Source organism: Lithobates pipiens, unplaced genomic scaffold, assembly GCF_037356315.1.
Source record: "Lithobates pipiens isolate NorthernLeopardFrog02 unplaced genomic scaffold, aLitPip1_a1.2 Scaffold_13, whole genome shotgun sequence".
Lineage (NCBI taxonomy): Eukaryota > Metazoa > Chordata > Amphibia > Anura > Ranidae > Lithobates > Lithobates pipiens.
The window spans coordinates 164021530-164041939 of NW_027507718.1; the positions used below are offsets into that span (position 1 = coordinate 164021530).

General features: G+C 44.3%; 1 protein-coding gene across 18 annotated transcripts in view; it reads right to left on the reverse strand.

The window, feature by feature from the left end:
- Window positions 1–20410, reverse strand: part of ADGRL3 (adhesion G protein-coupled receptor L3) — a 1264347-nt gene that overhangs the window by 503944 nt on the left and 739993 nt on the right. For all 18 annotated transcript variants that reach the window (XM_077475785.1, XM_077475784.1, XM_077475783.1 and 15 more), the window contains exon 11: window positions 11135–11318. In XM_077475785.1, coding sequence (XP_077331911.1) covers window positions 11135–11318 — 184 coding nt within the window. The remainder of the gene's footprint in view (window positions 1–11134; window positions 11319–20410) is intronic.

A 20410-nucleotide genomic window follows, 5' to 3' on the forward strand; every position in this document is an offset into this window, starting at 1 on the left:
CATCCGTTTTTCTATGCGCTTGGCTTATCCGCCGTCGCTGGTACTGTGAGCAGGTTCAGGACATAATTGTCCTTCCAATTTTATTTTTGGATCATTTGGCCTTTTGCCATTTGACCCGCTTTTTCCCCCTTTTTCTTGTCGAATATCCTATGTTTCTTATTTTGTTGTTATTTGACCCTTACGGCCCAGTTCAAAAAATGCATTGATATCGTTTGTTACTTTACTTTGGTACAATGGTCCTACTTCACCATTACTCCTGTGATACCTCTTGACCTCATCTCATATCACACTATCCCCAACACACTCACAAGATCCATCTTATCTAACTTTCTCCGAAACGTGGGTCTCTATTACGATACACTCACACCACCTAAACTCCTACGTATCCCCTTTCAACTGACAATTAGCACACCCTACGTCACCTCTATCGGTAATATATCTCTAACATATCTCACTCAATTCTTTCCCAATGGGCCTTAAAATACTTTCTCACAATGTCCAAGGCTTCAATTCCCCTCACAAACGCAAAAAAGCCTTTCAACATTATAAAAGACTAAAGGCCGACATTATCCTCATGCAAGAAACACATTTTTCAGCCACAAATCACCCTAAATTCTTTGATAAATCCTACAGCCAACTATACTTTACCACATTCCACAACAAAACTAGAGGGGTTGCCATATTTATTCGCAACTCTATCATTTTTGATATCCAAAACATTTATAAGGATGAAGATAGCCGCTTCATCATTATAAAGGGGAAGATTAATAATCGCCTTGTTACAATTTCATCACTGTATGCCCCTAATGAATCCCACCACGCATTTTTTTCCAAATTTTTTGACACCCTGGAGAAATTTAACTCCCCGCACTTGATTATAGCTGGAGACTTCAATCTAGCTGCTCACCCTGCTTTGGACAGAAGCAACGCAGCACCATCGTCTAAAACCTTTTCTAAATTTATGAACAGAACTCTCAACAGCTTGCAAATGATAGACACACGGAGAGCCCATAACATCGGCATTAGAGAATACACTCACTACTCTTATCCCCACAACTGTTATGCCCGCCTCGATTACATATATTGCACACCCATCCTGCTCGCAAACTCATCCAAAGCGCTTATCCACTCCTGCCCATGGTCGGACCATAATATAGTCTCAATTGATTTCTCTTACATAGGTTTGCCCCCAACCCCTTTTAACTGGCGTCTAAACGACTCACTACTAACAGACCCCTCTAACATCCAAAAGATCTCTACCCATATTGAAAATTACTTTCTTGACAACTCTACTGACGATATATCTCCCACGACTCTCTGGTCGGCACATAAAGCGGTATTAAGGGGCCACCTCATACACATTGCTGCAACTAAAAATAAAGAAAGACTTACAACAATTAAGTCCCTTACCAGAGATCTAGATCTCTTATACAAAAAAATACATTTTTCACCATCACAAGAAATTAATAGTCAGATTCAAGAAAAACGTCAACAACTTGACACTATTCTATCTGCAAACACTGAAAAGGCCCTAAGATATTCTAAGGCTAAATTCCTACTGCATGGCAATTCCGCATCTACTATGTTTGCGCGAAAACTCAAACAGGAAATTAATCCACCACATTTATATAAATTACGCGATAATAATGGCAACCTGGTTACACACCCCCAAGAAGTTCTAGAAATTTTCACGTCTTTCTATAAAAATCTACTCTCTGACCCAAGCCCCCATTCTCAAACCCCACCCTCTGACTGGATAAATAACCAACACCTCCCTTCCCTTACAAATGATCAAATCAATTCATTAAATGACCCTTGCACGGTTCCTGAAATCACAAAAATCATTAAATCCCTCAAAACGACCACGGCCCCAGGCCCCGATGGCTTCACATCTTCTTACTACAAAAAATTCACTCCCCTCTTAGCTCCCAAATTAACTAACCTATTCAATTATATTCTCCAGGGTAACCAGTTTCCTGAGGAAATGCTCCTAGCCAACATGTCCTTGATCCCCAAGCCACATAAAGATCACACCCTTCCACAAAACTTTCGTCCAATATCTGTTCTAAATAACGACTTAAAAATATTCGGCAGACTGTTAGCCGATAGACTTGCAGCAGTCATTAACAATCTCATTCACATAGACCAGACTGGTTTTATTCCCAACCGTCAAATAGTCGACAATATTAGACTTGTCACCAAAATCATACAAGATGCCAATCTCCACTCTAAACCAGTCTGTCTCCTTAGCCTAGACATTCATAAGGCATTTGACAGCGTTAATTGGCCCTACCTTAATCACCTCCTCCCCAAATTTGGAATCCCTGACAAATTTCTACATGGCTTTAACGCTCTCTACCACTCCCCAAATACCAGGATCAAAATACCTGGCATGAACTCCAAATTCTTCCCACTTAGCAGAGGCACTAGACAAGGCTGCCCTTTATCCCCCCTCTTATTCGCCTTAGCCATAGAACCCCTTGCCCAAGCTTTAAGAAATAACATCAACATTAAAGGGTACACCAAAGGTCCCCATGAATTTAAGTTAAGTTTATACGCCGACGATGCCCTATTATTTCTGTCTGACCCTCTCATTTCTATACCTAATCTTTTCTCTGAACTAAAGAACTTCCAAAAACTCTCGGGTTTAAGTATCAATATCAGCAAATGTTCAGCCCTTCCAATTAACATTCCCCAAAACATTTTAAATCTTCTACAACTAAACTTCCCATTTACGTGGACCACGAGCTCCTTTAGGTATCTCGGTATCCATATCTCTCCCTCATTTAAATCCCTTTACAAGGAGAACTACCCCCCATTATTTTCCCACATTAGCTCCCTACTCAATAAATGGTCCACCAACCATATCTCCTTCCTAGGCAGAATCTGTGCCATTAAGATGTCCATAGTCCCTAAACTTTTATACTACTTCAGAGCCCTCCCCATAAACGTTCCCAAAACTAGAATTCAATCCCTCCAAAGAGAATTAAACAAATTTATATGGGCAAATAAAAAACCTAGATGTGGCAATCCCCTTATGCACAGACCGCAATGCCTTGGCGGCCTAGGTCTTCCAAACATTTGGCACTACTTCCTCGCTGCCAAGCTCTCACAAATTTCCCAATGGCATGCCCCTACACATAATATCCCATGGAAAATTTTTGAATCATCCTCAATCCTTCCTCTACATCTACAAGGCCTTCTGTGGTCCGATCAATGTAATTTTCGCATTATAAACAAAGCCAACATGATTGTTGCTCAACTTTTCCAAATTTGGGCAAAGATTAAAGTTCCATTTAACCTTGCCTCTACCATTTCCCCACTAGCCTCATATTTAGGTGACATAAGATTTTCACAATCAAAAGATGTTCACAATCAATATGTTTTATGGTCCAATAACAAACTCTCCACATTGGGTTCCTTTATCTATAAATCAACCTTTCCGACATTCAACACACTTCAACTTAAATATAACCTACCCCATACGGAATTTACACATTATAATCAAATAAAACAATTCTTTGCCCTTCACTACACCCTACAAACCCTCTCTTCAGAGACACTCTTTGAACATATCTGCTTACATTCCTCACGAGACAGAGGTCTCATCTCACAACTTTATAACCTTTTAAACTCCTTTTCTATCCCGGAAAAATCTACCCCAATGCTACACTGGGAAGAGGAACTTAACTGTACTTTTTCCCCAGAACTATGGAACGAGATGATTGGTAATCTCCAAAAAAGCAATAATGCGATTGCCTTTAGAGAAACCCCTCTCAAACTATTCTCAAGATGGTACATGACTCCTACCAAAATTCACTCCTTTTACCCCGAAACATCCCCTAATTGTTTTAGAGGATGCACAGAACCAGGCACATTTGCTCATATTTTTTGGAGTTGCCACCATCTCAAACCCATCTGGCAAGCAGCTACCACCAGATTGGAACTATCCTCAAAACACAAAATCTCCCTCACACCACAAATATGCATATTGTACGCCAATGTTCCAAACACCCCAACACCTTGCACTAGACTGACTCACTCTTTAATTAGCTCGATACAATGGATGATAGCACTCAATTGGAGAACTAGTTCTCTTCCTTGGCTGCAAGTTTTGAATCGTATGGAGATGCTCAAGATCTCAGAAAGGATCTACCACACCTTACATGATAGCATGCATATCTTCAACAACAAGTGGATATACTGGTCCTTGCCTTAATCATTTTCTATTATTCCCCCCCAATTCTGCTCTTTCCTCTCCAGGATCCGTCCATAGAATCACGAATCTATTACCTGTATCACTTTACCCACCTTATCTAAGAATTGTACCACCTGCTTCTTGTTTAAATCCCAATTTGTATCGTTATGTTTTTTTCTCTATCTACTGTAAAACCCTATATTATGCACTTTATTTGTACATTCTAACTGACGAATAAAGCTTTTGTAAACAAAAAAAACATAAATACAGCACTGAGGATGTTATTGAATTAATTCTTACTCACGACTAGTTTACTTTTAATAATGACATCTATTCTCAGTGTATGGGAACTGCTATGGGAAGTAAAAAGAAACCCCAGTATGCAAATTTATTTATGGCTGACCTGGAGTACAAATTCCTGAATGGCATACAGAAAAAGTCATACAATTACTATCGCTATATCAATATTTTCATCATATGGACAGAAAGTGAAAAAAATCTAAAACAATTTTATTCATTGATCAACACCTCTAACCCATCAATCAAGCTAAATATGGAATGTTAAAAACACACATGTCAACAACTTCCTAGACACTACAGTGCACATCAGAGATGACAAGCTGCACACCTCAATGTAGAGGAAACCCACTGACAGATGCAACTATTCACCTCCAACACACTAAACGGGCCAGCATACACAGCCAGGCCATAAGATACCACCAAATATGTTCAGACCCAAAAGACAGAAATAAACATTTCAGAACACTAGCAGACTACAGGAGTTACAGCAGTTACAAGGACAAAACCATCAATGTCAGCATAAACACGGCCTTCAAATACAAATGGAAAAAAAAATAACCGGATACCTCTAGTAACCACATACAATCCAGCACTAGAAGGGATATGAACGATAATCAAAGATTTACAACCCATCCTAAAAGAGGATGAAGCTCTCAAAGAAATATTGAAATGGGATTTCAGACAACCCCACCTCTGACATAAACGAATCAACAGGAAACTGCATTCTGATTATGAAGTCACAAATAATGGAAGCAAGCCCTGCAACAAAAAATTATGCAGACTGTGCAACCAAATCAATCAAAAAGTGTCACACACTCAAAAAGGGACCTTCAATATCACAGGCTCATACAGCTGCACCTCCAATAATGTTATGTACCTCACCCAAAGCAATAAATGTAGCAAAAGATTTTATGTTGGCGAAACAGGACAGAAGTTGCAAACAAGGATGAATTTGCACAGACACAAGGAACATAAGGAAGATAGTTTCTGCACACCTGTGGGACATCATTTATCACAACCGCACCACACTATGGAAGACCTTCACCCTTTCGGATATCCCTTAACTACTGGGTTATACTCCATCTCCAGGTGAATGGACACTGGTAGACCAAAGGTCTTTAGGCAGGAAGTGATCCCCTATATAACCCCTCCCACACAAGAAGCACTTGAGTTTTGTAGCAAGCACTGAATCCTCAAAAAAGAGGGGAGGGATCTCTGTGTCCCATGGTGTACTCAAAGAAAAAGGATTTTACAGGTAAGTATGTTGAAAAAATCCTATTTTCTTTTTCATACATCATAGGACACAGAGTCAGGCTAATATTCATTACCTACTGGGAAGTCACAGTGCAATAGCCTTGAGGGGGGGGTGGGGGAGACACCCTGTCAAACAATAGCCATCAGAACTTATTAGGCTTCCCACAGTACACTGCGGGCGAAAGCCGAATTCTCTGCTGCTCAAAAATCCACTTGATAAAAGTTTGTGAACGTATGCACTGAAGACCAGGTAGCAGCAAACAGCCCAGGAGGTTCCTACACCCCTGGTATAATGAGCTCTCACCTAAAATGGAAGCATTGGAAGCTGCCTGCCCCTTCTTGGGTCCTTTTGGTAAAACAAAAAAGTAGTCTGATCCTCGGATCTCCGCAGATCAAGACAAATAAACCTTGACTGCCTGGACAATGTCCAATGAGTGCAGTCGTATCTCTTCTGCTGAGCAAGGCTGAGAGAATAAAGAAGGCAAAATAATGTCCTTATTTAAATGAAAGGCCGACACCACTTTTGGAAACAGGATGGAACAGGTTGTAACATGACCCTGTCGTGGTGAAGGATCAAAATGGTTCCCTGCACGAAAGGCCCGCCAACTTCAACACCCTTCTAGCCGAGGTGATGGCCACCAGGAAGGATAGGTTCAAATGGTTGTTTCGGTAACACAGACAACACCAAGTTCAAGTCTCAAGGACACATAGGTGACCTAATGGGGTGAAGCAAGCGAGTTACCACCTGCATAAAGGTTCAAATCAGTGAATGGAAGGCTAAAGGCTAAAGGCCTTTGGAAGAATACTGATAGGGCCAAAACTTGACCTCTGATTGTACTCAAAGCCAATTTGATTTCTACAGCTGACTGTAGAAAAGAGAATTCTCCTAATCACGTATTTCCGAGGATGCCATTTTCTGGCTTCACACCAAGCAATTCAAGTCTTGAAGACCTTACGATAAATTTTCCTAGTGACAGTTTTTCTAGCATTCACTAGGGTAGACACTACTGATCCCGGGATGCCACAGTCCTTCAGCAGCCTTGCTTCAATAGCCATGCCATCAAATTTAGAGACCGTAAATTGGGGTGGAATATAGGACCTTGAGACAGATCAGGGTGACGTGGAACGGTCCATGGCCTGTCTATTTTCAGTCTAACAATCTCTGGAAACCAGGGCCTTCTGGGCCAGGCTGGTGCCACCAGAATTACTGGAAGCCCCTCTTTCTGAGTCCTGCACAAAAAATGTGGAAGGAGAGGGATCAGACAGAAAGCTTAGGGCTGGGAGTACTGGCTCCATGGAACTATCAGAGCATCTGCTCTGATTGCCAGAGGATCCCTTGTTTGGGACACAAATTGCTGAAGCCTCTTGTTGAACCTTAATGCCAATAGGTCGACCTCTAACCATCCCCAACGCTGGCAAATTTCCTGGAACACCCCTGGGTGTAGGGACCATTTCCCTAGGCAGATCTGCTGGTGGCTGAGATAATCTGCCTTCCAGGGGGATCTGTCACGCTTCCTGGCACCCTGCAGGACAGAGGCAATCATGCCAGCAACCCTGTGCTCTGGCTCGGCAGTTCTTCCTTGGTGATAAAGGGTAAAGCAGCAGCATTGACTATAGGCACAATACCAGATAGGCGCAGCAGCTCAGATTGCCCAGAAGCCTCTGGTCTCCCTAGGGATATGACTAGCTTCATCAGAAACTACTGATGACATAGGTGTGCCCTTCCCTGTAGTGTTACATAGTTAGTAAGGTTGAATAAAGACACCAGTCCATCCAGAGTGAGTGTGGGTGCATGTCTACAATTGTCCCTATCCCCATACATTGTGTCTCATTAAGATGTTCCTCTATTATTTAAGGTACCAGTATAGCGCTGACAATTTACACAGTGCTACACAAATACATTGCACACTCACATCAGTCCCTCAAGGAGCCCACAATCCAAGGTCCCCAACTCACATTCATATACTAGGGCCAATTTTGGACAGAAGCCAATTAACCTACCAGCATGTCTTTGGAGTGTGGGAGGAAACCCACACAGGCACAGGGAGAACATGAAAACTCCAGTCAGGTAGTGTCATGGGATTCGAACCAGTGACCCTTTTTACTGCTAGGCGAGAGTGCTCCCCACTACACCACTGTGCCACCTGTGTTAGTCCTGCTCCTCTTTTTTGAGGACATTTACCAGCTACAAAAAGAGTACTTTGGTGCAATATTTAAATACCTCAGAAGGGAAACCCTTTAACAGGGTTCGTTAAGCCCCTATGTAACAATCCTGCTAAGCACCTTTACCCTGCCAAGCAACACTGGGTGACTCACATGACCCGGGTAAGAAAAAATGAACCGCTGCAAGTGTCTGCTCAGAGCCTGCTCTGTGTCCCACAGCTGCCTTCTGGAAGCACTGGATGCTTGGCCTACACAGTTTAAATAAGCTGGGTGTGCGCCAGAACGTTCTGTGTGTGCGTGGTCCCGGCGAACAGGCGTGGCTGTATTTGCGTATAATGCAAATCCTTGTGTGCCCAGATAAATGCTAATGTGCATGTGCAGAAAAGCCATGTGCGCCATGGCCGCTAAACAAACAAACTACCAAGTCCAGCAGTGCTTTTGTGAATGCACGTGCGCCCTGGTCACCAAACAACAACTGCTGAGCACAGCGGTATTCTTGTGAACGCACGTGCACCATGGTGAACCAAGGCAAAATGGGCACCATCTTACAGGCAAAGCCAAAAAGGTACACTTTGCAAACACCCACAGCTAGCCCAAAACTCCCCATATGGTCACTGCACACAGGTGTCAAGTCTCTCGCTAGCTTGAGTGATTGTTACAATCACTGGGACACCCCACCATAATAAGTAAATGGGTTTTACCTGTCCAGGCGTAGGGCAGCTTAGAAACTAAGAGCCCAATCTTCACCCTTTACGGTGGGTCTCTGTCACTTGAGGACCGTCAAGGACTGAGTACCCTTTTCATGTTTAGGGTACTCTCCCTTGGATCTGTACAGCACCCTGCAGCAATGTATATTGCTATAGTGTCCAGGATTCCACTACGCAGGGTCCAGTGCCCGGAGGCCCGCATTACAGACAAAACCTTGCAGGATCTTGAGTCTTCTTTGCGAGGCTCGGGTACCATTTATCTAAGCATATAAAGCCTGTGTCAAATGGATCCGATCGGTCAATCCCTTGATTCATTTAAGAACCATTTGTGAGACCAGAGACTTGGAGCTCAGAGAGCTCAAGCAAACCATGCCATCAACCTTGCAGACACTGGTAAAAAATCGAAGTGCTTCCTGTGTGGGAGGGGTAATATAGGGGATCACTTCCTGTCTAAAGAACTTTGGTCTACCAGTGTCCATTCACCGGGAGATGGAGTATAACCCAGTAGGTAATGGATATTAGCCTGACTCTGTGTCCCATGATGTATGAAAAAGAAAAATGCATTCAATTCTAGTTTTATCTCAGTGACAAGCTTTGCTATGAAAAATTTCCACCTCAAAGTTCCCTCCCTTAAGCTCACATCTCACTTTATCAAACTGTATGAAGCATCTTTCCTTTGCAGTCCAAATTTTTGTCATGTTTCCTTATTGAAACCTCTGGTACTTAATCAATTTACCCGATCTGGCTGGCCATCCTGTCCTACCAAATCATCAGAAGAATTTGGGGTCCATACCATCTTGGATTACAAATTTTATTAATTGATTTCAAGGGTTTTGGTCTAGAAGAAAGTTCTGAGTGCTGTATTTGCCACAAAGTTTGCTTTGCTTAGTTGTTGACATCAGTTATACGTAAAAAAAAAAACGTCTGTGGTCTCGGATCTGTGCTGGGTATGTGAAATATAAATCAGAAAGCCTGGTTCCCACACCTGGCTTATTGAAGAATAGAAGCGAGCTGACGGACTACCCCTCCCCACCCCTCTTCCCTCCCTTTATCCCTCCCCCTTTTTTCTCCTCCTTCCCCTTTTTATTATTTTTTGGTTTTTCTTTTCTCCCTTCCCCTTTTTTTTCCTTCCTTTTTCTCTTATCGCCCCTTTTTTTCCCTCCTTTCCCCTTCCCCCTTTTTTTCTCTTCCCTCCCCTCTTTATTGATTTTGTTTTTCTCTTTTTTTCTTTTTCCCTTTTTTCTCCTTTTCTCTTTTTTTCCCTTTTCTTTCATCGTTCCCTTTTTTTCCCCTCCCCATTTTTTCTTCTTCCCCCTTTTCCCCTCCTCTCTTTTCTTTTGTTCCCCCCTTCGCCCCCTTTCGGATCCTTCCTTCCCTCTTTTTCATGGGTTCATTTCAGCACACTCCCGCACTTATATATATATTGGTTCACCATTAGGGAGGTACCTTATGCACTGTCACGTTGCACATTTGGCACTGGCACGTGCCATATACTGCACGGCACTTTCTCCGCGTTTTTTTCACTTAAGTGATTCTTGTGGCTATACAGATGGCTTGACTTTATCCTTTGGTTCACTAACGAGTTGCACTACCTACCCTCTTTGGTGCCGCGTCGGTACATCTGGCGGGGTAAGAGCCATAAATGTATCTTGTGGTGTTTATTCTCCCCTTTTACCTTCCATCTGTATTCAAATGTCTTTTTCTGTTATCTCATTTATGCACATTTACATTTTTTCACAGACGTGTGTATTTCCTGAAGAAACTCATTTAGAGCGAAACTAGTAGAAATACGTCACCACCTGTACCCGTTTGTATATTGTTAAATGATTTTATCATTTGAAGAAATCTTGTCTGCTTTTAATTTAGGTTTGCATATTTCTCATTAATGTTGTTACCTGTACCACAATAGTCCGTCAGCTCGCTTCTATTTTTCGATAAGCCAGGTGTGGGAACCAGGCTTTCTGATTTATATTTCTGTGCTGGGTATGTGGTTACCATGCAGTACTATTTGTACCTTCTGTATAACCATATTTCAAATATACACACACATTTATCAGGCACCCCCCTCCAACCTTACCCTGAAGTTGTCCTGCACTTTATATTACTGGGCTCACTTCCCACAATTCAGAAGGGAGTTTTCTGCTTCTTACTCCTGTCAAGTAAGGTGCTGATTCCCAGGCAATAGAAAATGAAACTTGCGGCACTGTGCTGATGACAACATGAAAATGTACTTAAATTTTATGCCAGGATGCTAACGCTTGTGTATTTTCTTTGCGTAGTGTAAAGTTTAAATACAAATATATTTTTAAAAAGTCATTGTATCCTTCTAACCTATACCTAATTAATTGAACTGTTAAATTAACCCAGCTCCCGTGAGGGGTCCTAAACCTTACCCTCGCAGCACTCACTCTTGCCAAAATTGTGCACAATTATATACGCATATACAGTACATAATAAAGATATTATAAATAAACGTAATGAATAAAACCTGTTTTATTCACATTTTACTTACGAATATTGTCTGTGTTTTCTCTCACAATGTCTGTTTTTAAGAGATTATCAGCCAACACAAAAGCTCCTTCTTCAACTGTGTCAAGAAGCATGGTGGCTGCTCGCAGCTGGTCCTTTGCCGTCAGATCTTGCCATGCATTCTGAGCTTGTGGCTGGAGGAGATTGTTCACAGTTTCAACCATTGCCTACAAAGCAGAAAGATGCAATCAATACAGTTACTAAGCAGTTTGAACAAATAAAAGTATCAGCAGTTAACTAAACATGAGTATTCTGATTAATTTAAATTGATGAGTATTCTGATTAAAAACACAGGAAAAAAACCTAGCAATAATGACAGAAAGAACAGTATGTAGTAAACATTGGGGCTGATTTACTAAGATCAATGCGCTGCACCGGTTCATACCGGTTGTGCTCCAGATAAATTATTAAGTGAACGTATGAACCGGCGCACGCATAAGCGCAACAGATAATATGCCGGCACACGCGATAATAATAATAGCGCACGCCATATGATCAAAAGTCCATTCACACAGGGTCAACACGACTTCCAGCGCGACTTTGGGAGGCAGCTTGGACACGTCTTGAGTGTGAATCACAGCGTGACTTGGGGCGACTTGCAACACGACTTTTAGTCGCCCCCCAGGCCAGGCACTTTCATTAAAAAAAAAAAACGGCATGAGTTCCCCTCCAAGACCACACCAGGCCCTTCAGGTTGTATGGATATTAAGGCAACCCCACGGCAAAAAAAAAAATGGCATGGGGGTCCCCCTCAAAATCATACCAGACCCTTATCCGAGCATGCAACCTGGCAGGTCACAGGAAAAGAGGGGGGGTGAGAGAGCACCTCACCCTCCTGAACCGTACCAGGCCACATGCCCTCAACATTTAGAGAGTGCTTTGGGGTACCCCCCAAAGCACCTTGTTCCCATGTTGATGAGGACAAGGGCCTCATCCCCACAACCCTGGTCGGTGGTTGTGGGGGTCTGAGGGCGGGGGCGTATTGGAATCTGGAAGCCCCCTTTAACAAGGGGACCCCCAGATCCCGCCTCCCCCCTGTGTGAAATGGTAAGGGGTCCTACAATTTCACCAAGAAAGTGACAAAAGTGGTAAAAATGACAAGAGACAGTTTTTAACAAGTCCTTTATTAAAGATTTCTTCTTTCATCTTCTTTCTTCTGGTCTTCTTACTTCTTTCCTTCATCCTTCGGTTTCTTCCTCCATCTTCTTCTTCCTCTGATCCTCTACCTCTTTCTCCGGTGTTCTCGCCCGGCATCTTCCTCCTCGATGTCTCTTCTTCCTCGCTTAATTTTCGGGCCGCAATGGGAGGCTCCCGCTGTGTGACGCATCTCTCCTTCTGACACTTATATAATGGAACCGTGCGTTAGAGGGGGGCGGGGTCAGTTATATAAGAACTGTCCGAAGAAGAGAAGCGTTACACAGCGGGAACCTCCCATTGCACGGAGCGGCCCAAGAACGAAGCGGGGAAGAAGAGACGCTGTGAAGGAAGATGCCGGACGAGAACACCGGAGCAAGAAGCAGAGGTTCGGAGGAAGAAACCGAAGGATGAAGGAAAGAAGAAGGAAGAAGATCCGAAGAAAGAAGATGAAAGAAGGAGACTTTAATAAAGGAATTGTCAAAAACTGTCTGTTGTCATTTTTAACACTTTTGTCACTTTTTTTTGTGAAATGGTACTTTTGTACCCCATTACCATTTCACACGGGGGGGGAGGCCGGGATCTGGGGATCCGCTTGTTTAAGGGGGTGTCAGATTCAGATAAGCGCCCTGTTCGCAAACCCCCACAACCACCGGCCAGGGTTGTGGGGATGAAGCCCTTGTCCTCATCAACATGGGTTCAAGGTGCTTTGGGGGGTACCCCAAAGCACCCTCCCAATGTTGAGGGCTTGTGGCCTGGTATGGTTCAGGAGGGTGGGGCGCTCTCTCGTCCCCCCTCCCCTCTTTTCCTGTGGCCTGCCAGGTTGCGTGCTCGTATAAGGGTCTGGTATGGATTTTGAGGGGGACCCCATGCCACTTTTTTTGGCACGGGGTTCCCCTTAAAATCTATGCCAGACCTGAAGGGCCTGGTATGGATTTTGAGGGGGACCCCCACGCCAATTTTTTTTGGCGCGGAGTTCTCCTTAAAATCCATGCCAGACCTGAAGGGCCTGGTATGGATTTTGAGGGGCACCTCCACACATTTTTTTTCTTAATTTTTTATTTTTCTTAATGCTAACATGACCTGTGTGCAAATAGCCTTAAAAAACCGAGCGAACCAGCGCAAAAAAAAAGTCAAGTTGAGAGGCGTGCCTGTTCTTATGCAAATGCATCTACATGGCTTGACATTTACTAAGATTTTGCCGACGCAGTGAACCAAAGCACTTGAACATGCGCAAATGCCGCTTGTGCATGCGCAGTGCATAACTTGACCTTGCCCATTTCCAAATGTATTTGCAGGCGCAGCAAGCTTGCTCAGAGAAAGTTACTTTCTCATTCTATTTTGGGCATATATACTTCCTCACATCACCCACATCACCCCCATAATATTGGCACTTCCAGCTTCTTTTAATTCCTAGTTGAATAATGCCGTGCGCCATGTCTAGCGGCGCAAAGATTTCCCCCTCCCGTGCGCCGGCATGCTAATAGTAAATGGGGAATTGCGCTGTGTTACAAGTGCAAATGCTTTCTGAATACGAAAACAGCCGCTGCGCATCGGAGTGTGCTGCAACTCATGGCGCAAACCCTTTGTAAATCAGCCCCATTATGTACAAATTGCAGCTGTTCCTCAAGAAACATCTGATAGGTATAAAAAAAAAAAAAAAGACGGCCTAGGTGTTCCAAATGTTCCAAAATATTACTTGGCCACACAGTTTCACAACTCGAAATGCTACATGCAACCACAGATATGCTTCTGGAAATCCCTAATTGTGGCCCTGTTCCGGCCTCTGCCCTTCTGTGGCTTCCCGCTGCCTTACGCCCCCCCCCACAACCTTTTTATGGCCCATAGTCCATAGTTTGCGCCTCTGGGACTCAGTCCTCTACTCACGTAACGTAATGTCCCCTTTCCTCCCACTTCTGGGGGGGGGGGGCGTGGGTCCTTCCACGACAAGTCTAGTGAAAGCTGGGCCAGTAACGGTTTCCCTGTGACGTCTCAGCCCCCTGCTCACGCCACTGGCCTGGTTCCGGCGACCGTAAGCAGTGCCGGAGTGGACGACAGACAAGGTAAGGTGCAGGAAAAGGAGGTGGACCGGGTACGATTAGTAGATTAGGCCAGGTGTGAGGTATGTTTGTTTTGTGGGACTGCTAGGAGCACATCTCAAGACGGAAGTGCGTGAAAAAATTTGGAAGGGTGAACTTGAACATAGACTCTATACCACAATTCTTTAGATGTGTCACGACTCACATTCTACTAACTGCTAGACTAAGCATAACTAGGATGTGGAAATCAGATAAGTCTCCATCATTGGAGCAAACACTCAAACTAGTAAACACACACTATATCTACGAATTAGCCAAGGCTTCCAGCGCAAACCGCCTAACGATAGAAAAAAGACTGTGGTTACCATGGGAACAATGGAAAGATGTTGAAAAATTCCAATCGTGTATAACCTCTCATACTGCGTTTAGTCATGACATAGCTTTGAGTCAGTCAGTAAGTTACCGGACTATCTAATTAATTTCCTTTACAATTACTTGTTACAATTTATACCAAGGTTACACTGATATCGTCTACTCTATAATCTCCCCTCCAGGGGACACAAGAGATCCTATTTGGGGTCCTTTGGAGGGGTGAGACCAGTACATAACAGTAACCATCCACCCTTATCAATGAGATAGCTTCTACATTATAACTGTTTGTTACTTGATTTAAGTTATCACTACAGGTTTAACGATTTCCTATACTTAACATTACTATATTAATTTGTATAACGTTGTAATCACATTGTTATTATAGTGCATACACTGTAATATTGTATGATATAACTTCAATAAAAATCTATTGACGAAAAAAAAAAAATTTGGAAGGGTGAGTATGTAGAATTTTTTTCCCTGATAGAGAAGTTTAACCTGGACAGAGGTAAGTTGGACAGCAAAAATGAGGACTAGGAGAATAGGTGGTATAGACTTATTCCCCGGTCGTTCACCAACTGGCTGCAGGCTTTTGCGATTTTGGCCAGCGTTATTGAGGAACGGACGCCGGAAAATTGTTCCGCCTTTTTTGTTATTTGGACGCGACAGGGGAAGCGTATCGAGTCTATGGGGGACTGGCCTGGGTGCGTTATGATGAGCAATTTTGGCAGCTCAAAGCAGTGCAGTCTTCATTGCGTTGGAATCACAAGGACATTAGTCTTTGGATGTGGCTCATGACATTGGCACAGGCTGGGACGTCGTTTTGTCCATCAGAGGCCAGCGGATTTTCCTCCTCTGGACAGTCGACCAACAAAAAGTGGGGGTGTTGTTGGGCCTTCAATGAGGGAACGTGCTTATTTAGACAAGAGTGCTCCGGATGCGGGGGCCCACTCCTTTAACTGATGTCCACAAAAAGGGAAGGGTAGAACTGGGGCATTTGCAGGAATAAGGGGCTGCGGTGAACATAGCAAGGATGCGTCCATATCTAGGTAGGTATCCAAACCGCGGAGCGGTGGACTTGCTGACTTTGGGATTGGCCAAGGAATTTCAGATTCCTTGTAGTATTCCTCGCCCCCCACAGCTGTTGGACAGTTTGAGGTCGGTCTCCAACAAGTTAAAAAAAGAAGTTGAGCTGGGTCGGATAGTCGATGCGTTCTAGTGTCCCCCGCTGGAAAATTTGGTGGTTTCTCCATTGGGGGTTGTACCCAAGAAGGAACCCAATAAATTCCAGTTGATTCATCATTTATCATATTCCAAAGGAGGTTTGGTGAATGAATTTATCGATCCTGGCCTGTGTTCCGACTCGTACACCTCCTTTGATGCAGCGGTTCATTGGGTGCCTTTCTATGGCAGGGGGGCTTTACTGGCAAAAACACATATTGAATACACTTTTTAATTGTTGCCAGTGCATCCTGACAGTTTTCACTTGTTGGGTTGTCGGTGGGAGGGCGGCTACTTAATCGATCGTTGTCTGCTGATGGGGTGTTCTATTTCATGTTCCTTGTTCGTAACGTTTAGTTCCATTTTTGAATGGGTGGTTCGGGAGGTGTCGGGGCTTCCATCCGTCATTCACTATTTGGATGACTTTTTGTGTGTTGGACCAGCTGGCTCCAACCGCTGTAGAGTTTTGTTGGGCATGGTGCAGCATATGGCGGATTGCTTTGGGATTCCGCTGGCAGTGAGCAAAACAGAGGATCCTTCTATGAGTATGAGTTTTCTTGGCATCTTGATTGATACACTGGCGATAGAATGCCATCTCCCTACTGACAAACTGATGGATTTGCCCTCGGTGGTGGTTTCGACACAGAGGGCTGGTAAGTTGACCCTGCGTCAGCTGCAGTCGCTTCTCGATAAGCTGAATTTTGCCTGCCAGATCATGCGTAGGGTTTTTCACTGACGGTTTGCGGCCACCACCGCAGGGGTTAGTTCGTCAGGGCATCACATTCGTGACCATAAGGCGGATTTGCTGGTGTGGGAGTCTTTCCTGGATTCATATAATGGCAGGTCTGTATGGATGTCGGAAGCAATGCCCAGTTTTGATCTAGAGCTCTTCACGGATGCCGCAGTATCGGCTATGTATGGGGCGGGGCAGTGGAGTGCTGGTCTCTGGCCATTGGATTGGAGGGAGGCGGGTTTCATTAAGAACCTGGCATTGTTGGAATTGTTTCTGATTGTACTTGCCACAAAAATATGGGGGGAACAGTTCCATAACAAGAAGATCCATTTCAACTGGTGGTTGTGGAGGCGATTAACAGTGTATCAGCTTCTTCGCCCCCGGTGGTGTGTTTATTGAGGCATTTGGTGCTGACTTGCGTTGTAATGCTTTTGTGTATGCTGTGCATGTTCTGGGTTGCACTAATTCATTGGCCGATGCTCTTTCTAAGTTTCAGTGTGACAAGTTTTGCTCGTTGGCTCCGGGAGTGGCGTAATTGGGGGTTCCTTGTCCAGAACGGCTGTGGTGGATTGCCTTGGAGTAACAGCAAAGCTGATTCAGAGGTCATTGAGTGAGGCTACCTGGTCAGTGTATTCAAAAATGTGGGAGGAGTGGTTTGGGCACGTACACAGCTTAGGTAGAGAAGCAGTTGTGGGGGACGATGGGTTCCTAATACTGTATTTTATAGGTCGTAATGTTGAAAAAGGGGTGTCGCTATCCATGTTAAATAGTAAGTTGGCGGGGTTGGCCTTTTTGTTTAAGTTATTGGGTCGCCAAGATTGTACCAAGGATTTTTTGGTGTGGCAGGTGGTTAAGGGTTACAGTAGGGGCAGGCGGCTGGCAGTCCTTTGAGTTATTTGGTTAATTGTTTCACGTTTTGCCAAGCTTGCCCAGTACGAGTAGTTGCATGTTTTCTAGAGTTGCGCCCTGGGCGTATGGGTCAATTTTTGTTGCATGAGGATGGCTCTGCATTGTCCCGGTACCGGTAGGTGTTTGAGGTTGTTGGGTTTTTGTCCATCGGAATTTGCATCGGATTCTTTCCGCATTAAGGTTGCTTTGGAAGTTGTGCAATGGGGTCGAAGCGAGCGGGTCTTGTGGCGCATTGGCAGGTGGGAGTCTTGGCGTTATCGCCTGTACATTCGTCCTCATTTATTAGAACTGTCATGGTTGGTTTTATGTTGGTTTGTTCTGTCAGGGTGTGTATTGTTAATATATTGGTAATAGCTTTAGGTGTGTTTTTTTTTTTTTTGTTTTGTCATCCTTTTCTTTCCAGGTGGAGCTCGTGTTTGATTTGGATCATGGGCCACGCATATGTTCACTGGGGCCTGCCGGACGTCAATTAGGCATTTCCAGGGAGGAGGCTGTCATTCGCTGGATCGGGGTGCCAGGCCTATTGTGGAGCAGAGTGGTACCTGAAGTTGAGCGTTATGCTCAGCTTGACAGAGTTTGTTATACAAGCTGGGGGCAATGATTTGGGTCTTAGGAGTGGAAGGGATCTAATACAGGATATAAAATTTGATTTTTTTTTAAGGCCTGTAAGCGGATTATCCTTGATCTATTGATCGTTTGGTCCGAGATGGTGGTACGCACACATTAGAGGGTGTCCAGGTCAGTTTCTGAACAGAGCCAGGGTGAAGGCTAACCGGGAGGTGGCCCACTTTTTTATGCAGAATGGGGGTTTATCCGTCAAGCACCAGGAGCTAGAGTCAAAACCCTGGAGATATTTACGGGGAGACAGTGTTTGTTTGAATGCCGAGGGTATCGATATGTGGTGTCTTGGCCTGGAGGATGGTATTCAGAGGGCCCTGCGGGTGTGGAGGTCCGCACAAACCTAAAGTGTCAGGTTTGTGTGATGGTGGTGGGGTGCAAGGTCCTTTTTTTAGGTTATATGGGCACCAAAAGGTATGGTGTAGGGACCCGTCTGAGGAATGGCTCCCAGGTGGTGGATGTGTACCTGCTAGTTCTCTCTGAGTTGGTTTTTGCAGCTGGAGGCCGGTGAAGTGACTAGAAGGTGCTGTCCTGGGTTTTTTGTGCCTATTAGGACCTTGCAGCCTTTTCTCTTTAAATAAACAATCTGGTCTGGTTTGGTATGTTATTAACCACTTGCCTACTGGGCACTTAAACCCCCCTCCTGCCCAGACCAATTTTCAGCTTTCGGTGCTCTCACACTTTGAATGACAATTACTCAGTCATGTAACACTGTACTCAAATACATTTTTTGACCTTTTTTCATACAAACAGAGCTTGCATTTGATCACCTCTGGGTTTTTTATTTTTTGCGCTATAAATGAAAAAAGATCGAAAATTTAGCAAATTATTATTTTTTTTTCATGAATTTTGGCCACAATTTATACTGCTACATATCTTTGGTAAAAATAACCCAAATTAGTGGATATTATTTGGTCTTTGTGAAAGTTATAGAGTCTACAAATCATAAAAAATTGATCACACCTGATGTACTGACGGCCTATCTCATTTCTTGCGACCCGAACAAGCCAGGAAAGTACAAATAGCCCCCAAATGACCCCTTTTTGGAAAGTAGACATTCCAAGGTATTTAGTAAGAGGCATAGTGAGGTTTTTGGTGTTGTAATTTTTTCCCACAATTCTTTGCAATAATGAAGATTTTTTTTTATTTTTTATTTTTTTCCCCACTAAATTGTCATTGTAATAGGTTATTTCTCTCACATGGCATGTGTATACCACAAATGACACCCCAAAATACATTCTGCTACTCGATACCACATGTGTGGGACTTTTTCAAAGCCTGGCCACTTATACATGCAGGGAGCACCATCATGTGTTCTAGGAGCATAAATTACACATCTAACTTGTTGACTACCTATTACACTTTTGAAGGCTCTAGAGCATCAGGACAATGACACGTGGCACTCACGTGGCACTGATGGCAGATTGCACTGATACGTGGCACTAATGGCAGGTGACACTGATGACAGATGGCACTAATACGTGGCACTGATGACAGATGACACTAATACATGGCACTGATGACAGATGGCACTAACACGTGGCACTGATGACAGATGGTACTAATACGTGGCACTGATGACACCTGCCACTGATGACAGATGGCACTGATATTTGTCACTAATGACACTGACAGGTGGCACTGATACGTGGCACTGATGACACATGACACTGACAGGTGGCACTGGGGACACTTGGCACTGACAGGTGGCACTGGGGACATGTGGCACTGGGGACAGGTGGCACTGGGGGCAGGTGGCACTGGGGACAGATGACACTGATAGATGGCACTGGGGACAGGTGGCATTGATATGTGGCACTGGGGACAGATGGCACTGATAGGTGGCACTGGGGACAGGTGGGCATGTGTGTGTGTTTCACTGTGTGTGTGTGTTTTACTGTGTGTGTGTGTGTGTTTTACTGTGTGTGTGTGTTCTTACTCGCTGGCTGCAGCCGTTCATCTCTCCCTCATCACACGCTGTCTCTGTGTGAGGAGGGAGAGCCGGCGATGAGAGATGATCTCATATGTTTACATATGAGATCACCTCCCATTGGACACTGCGATTGAGTGCTAAATGGCCGCTGTGATTGGCCATTTAGCACGATCTGTGATTGGCTGTGTCCGAGGGACACGGCCAACACAGAACTTCCCCGATGCGTGCCAACGGCGGCGTGCAGAGGGGGAGTAAACAGGAGGACGTCCAGGGACGCCCTCCCGGCAGTTAGCGCCCGCG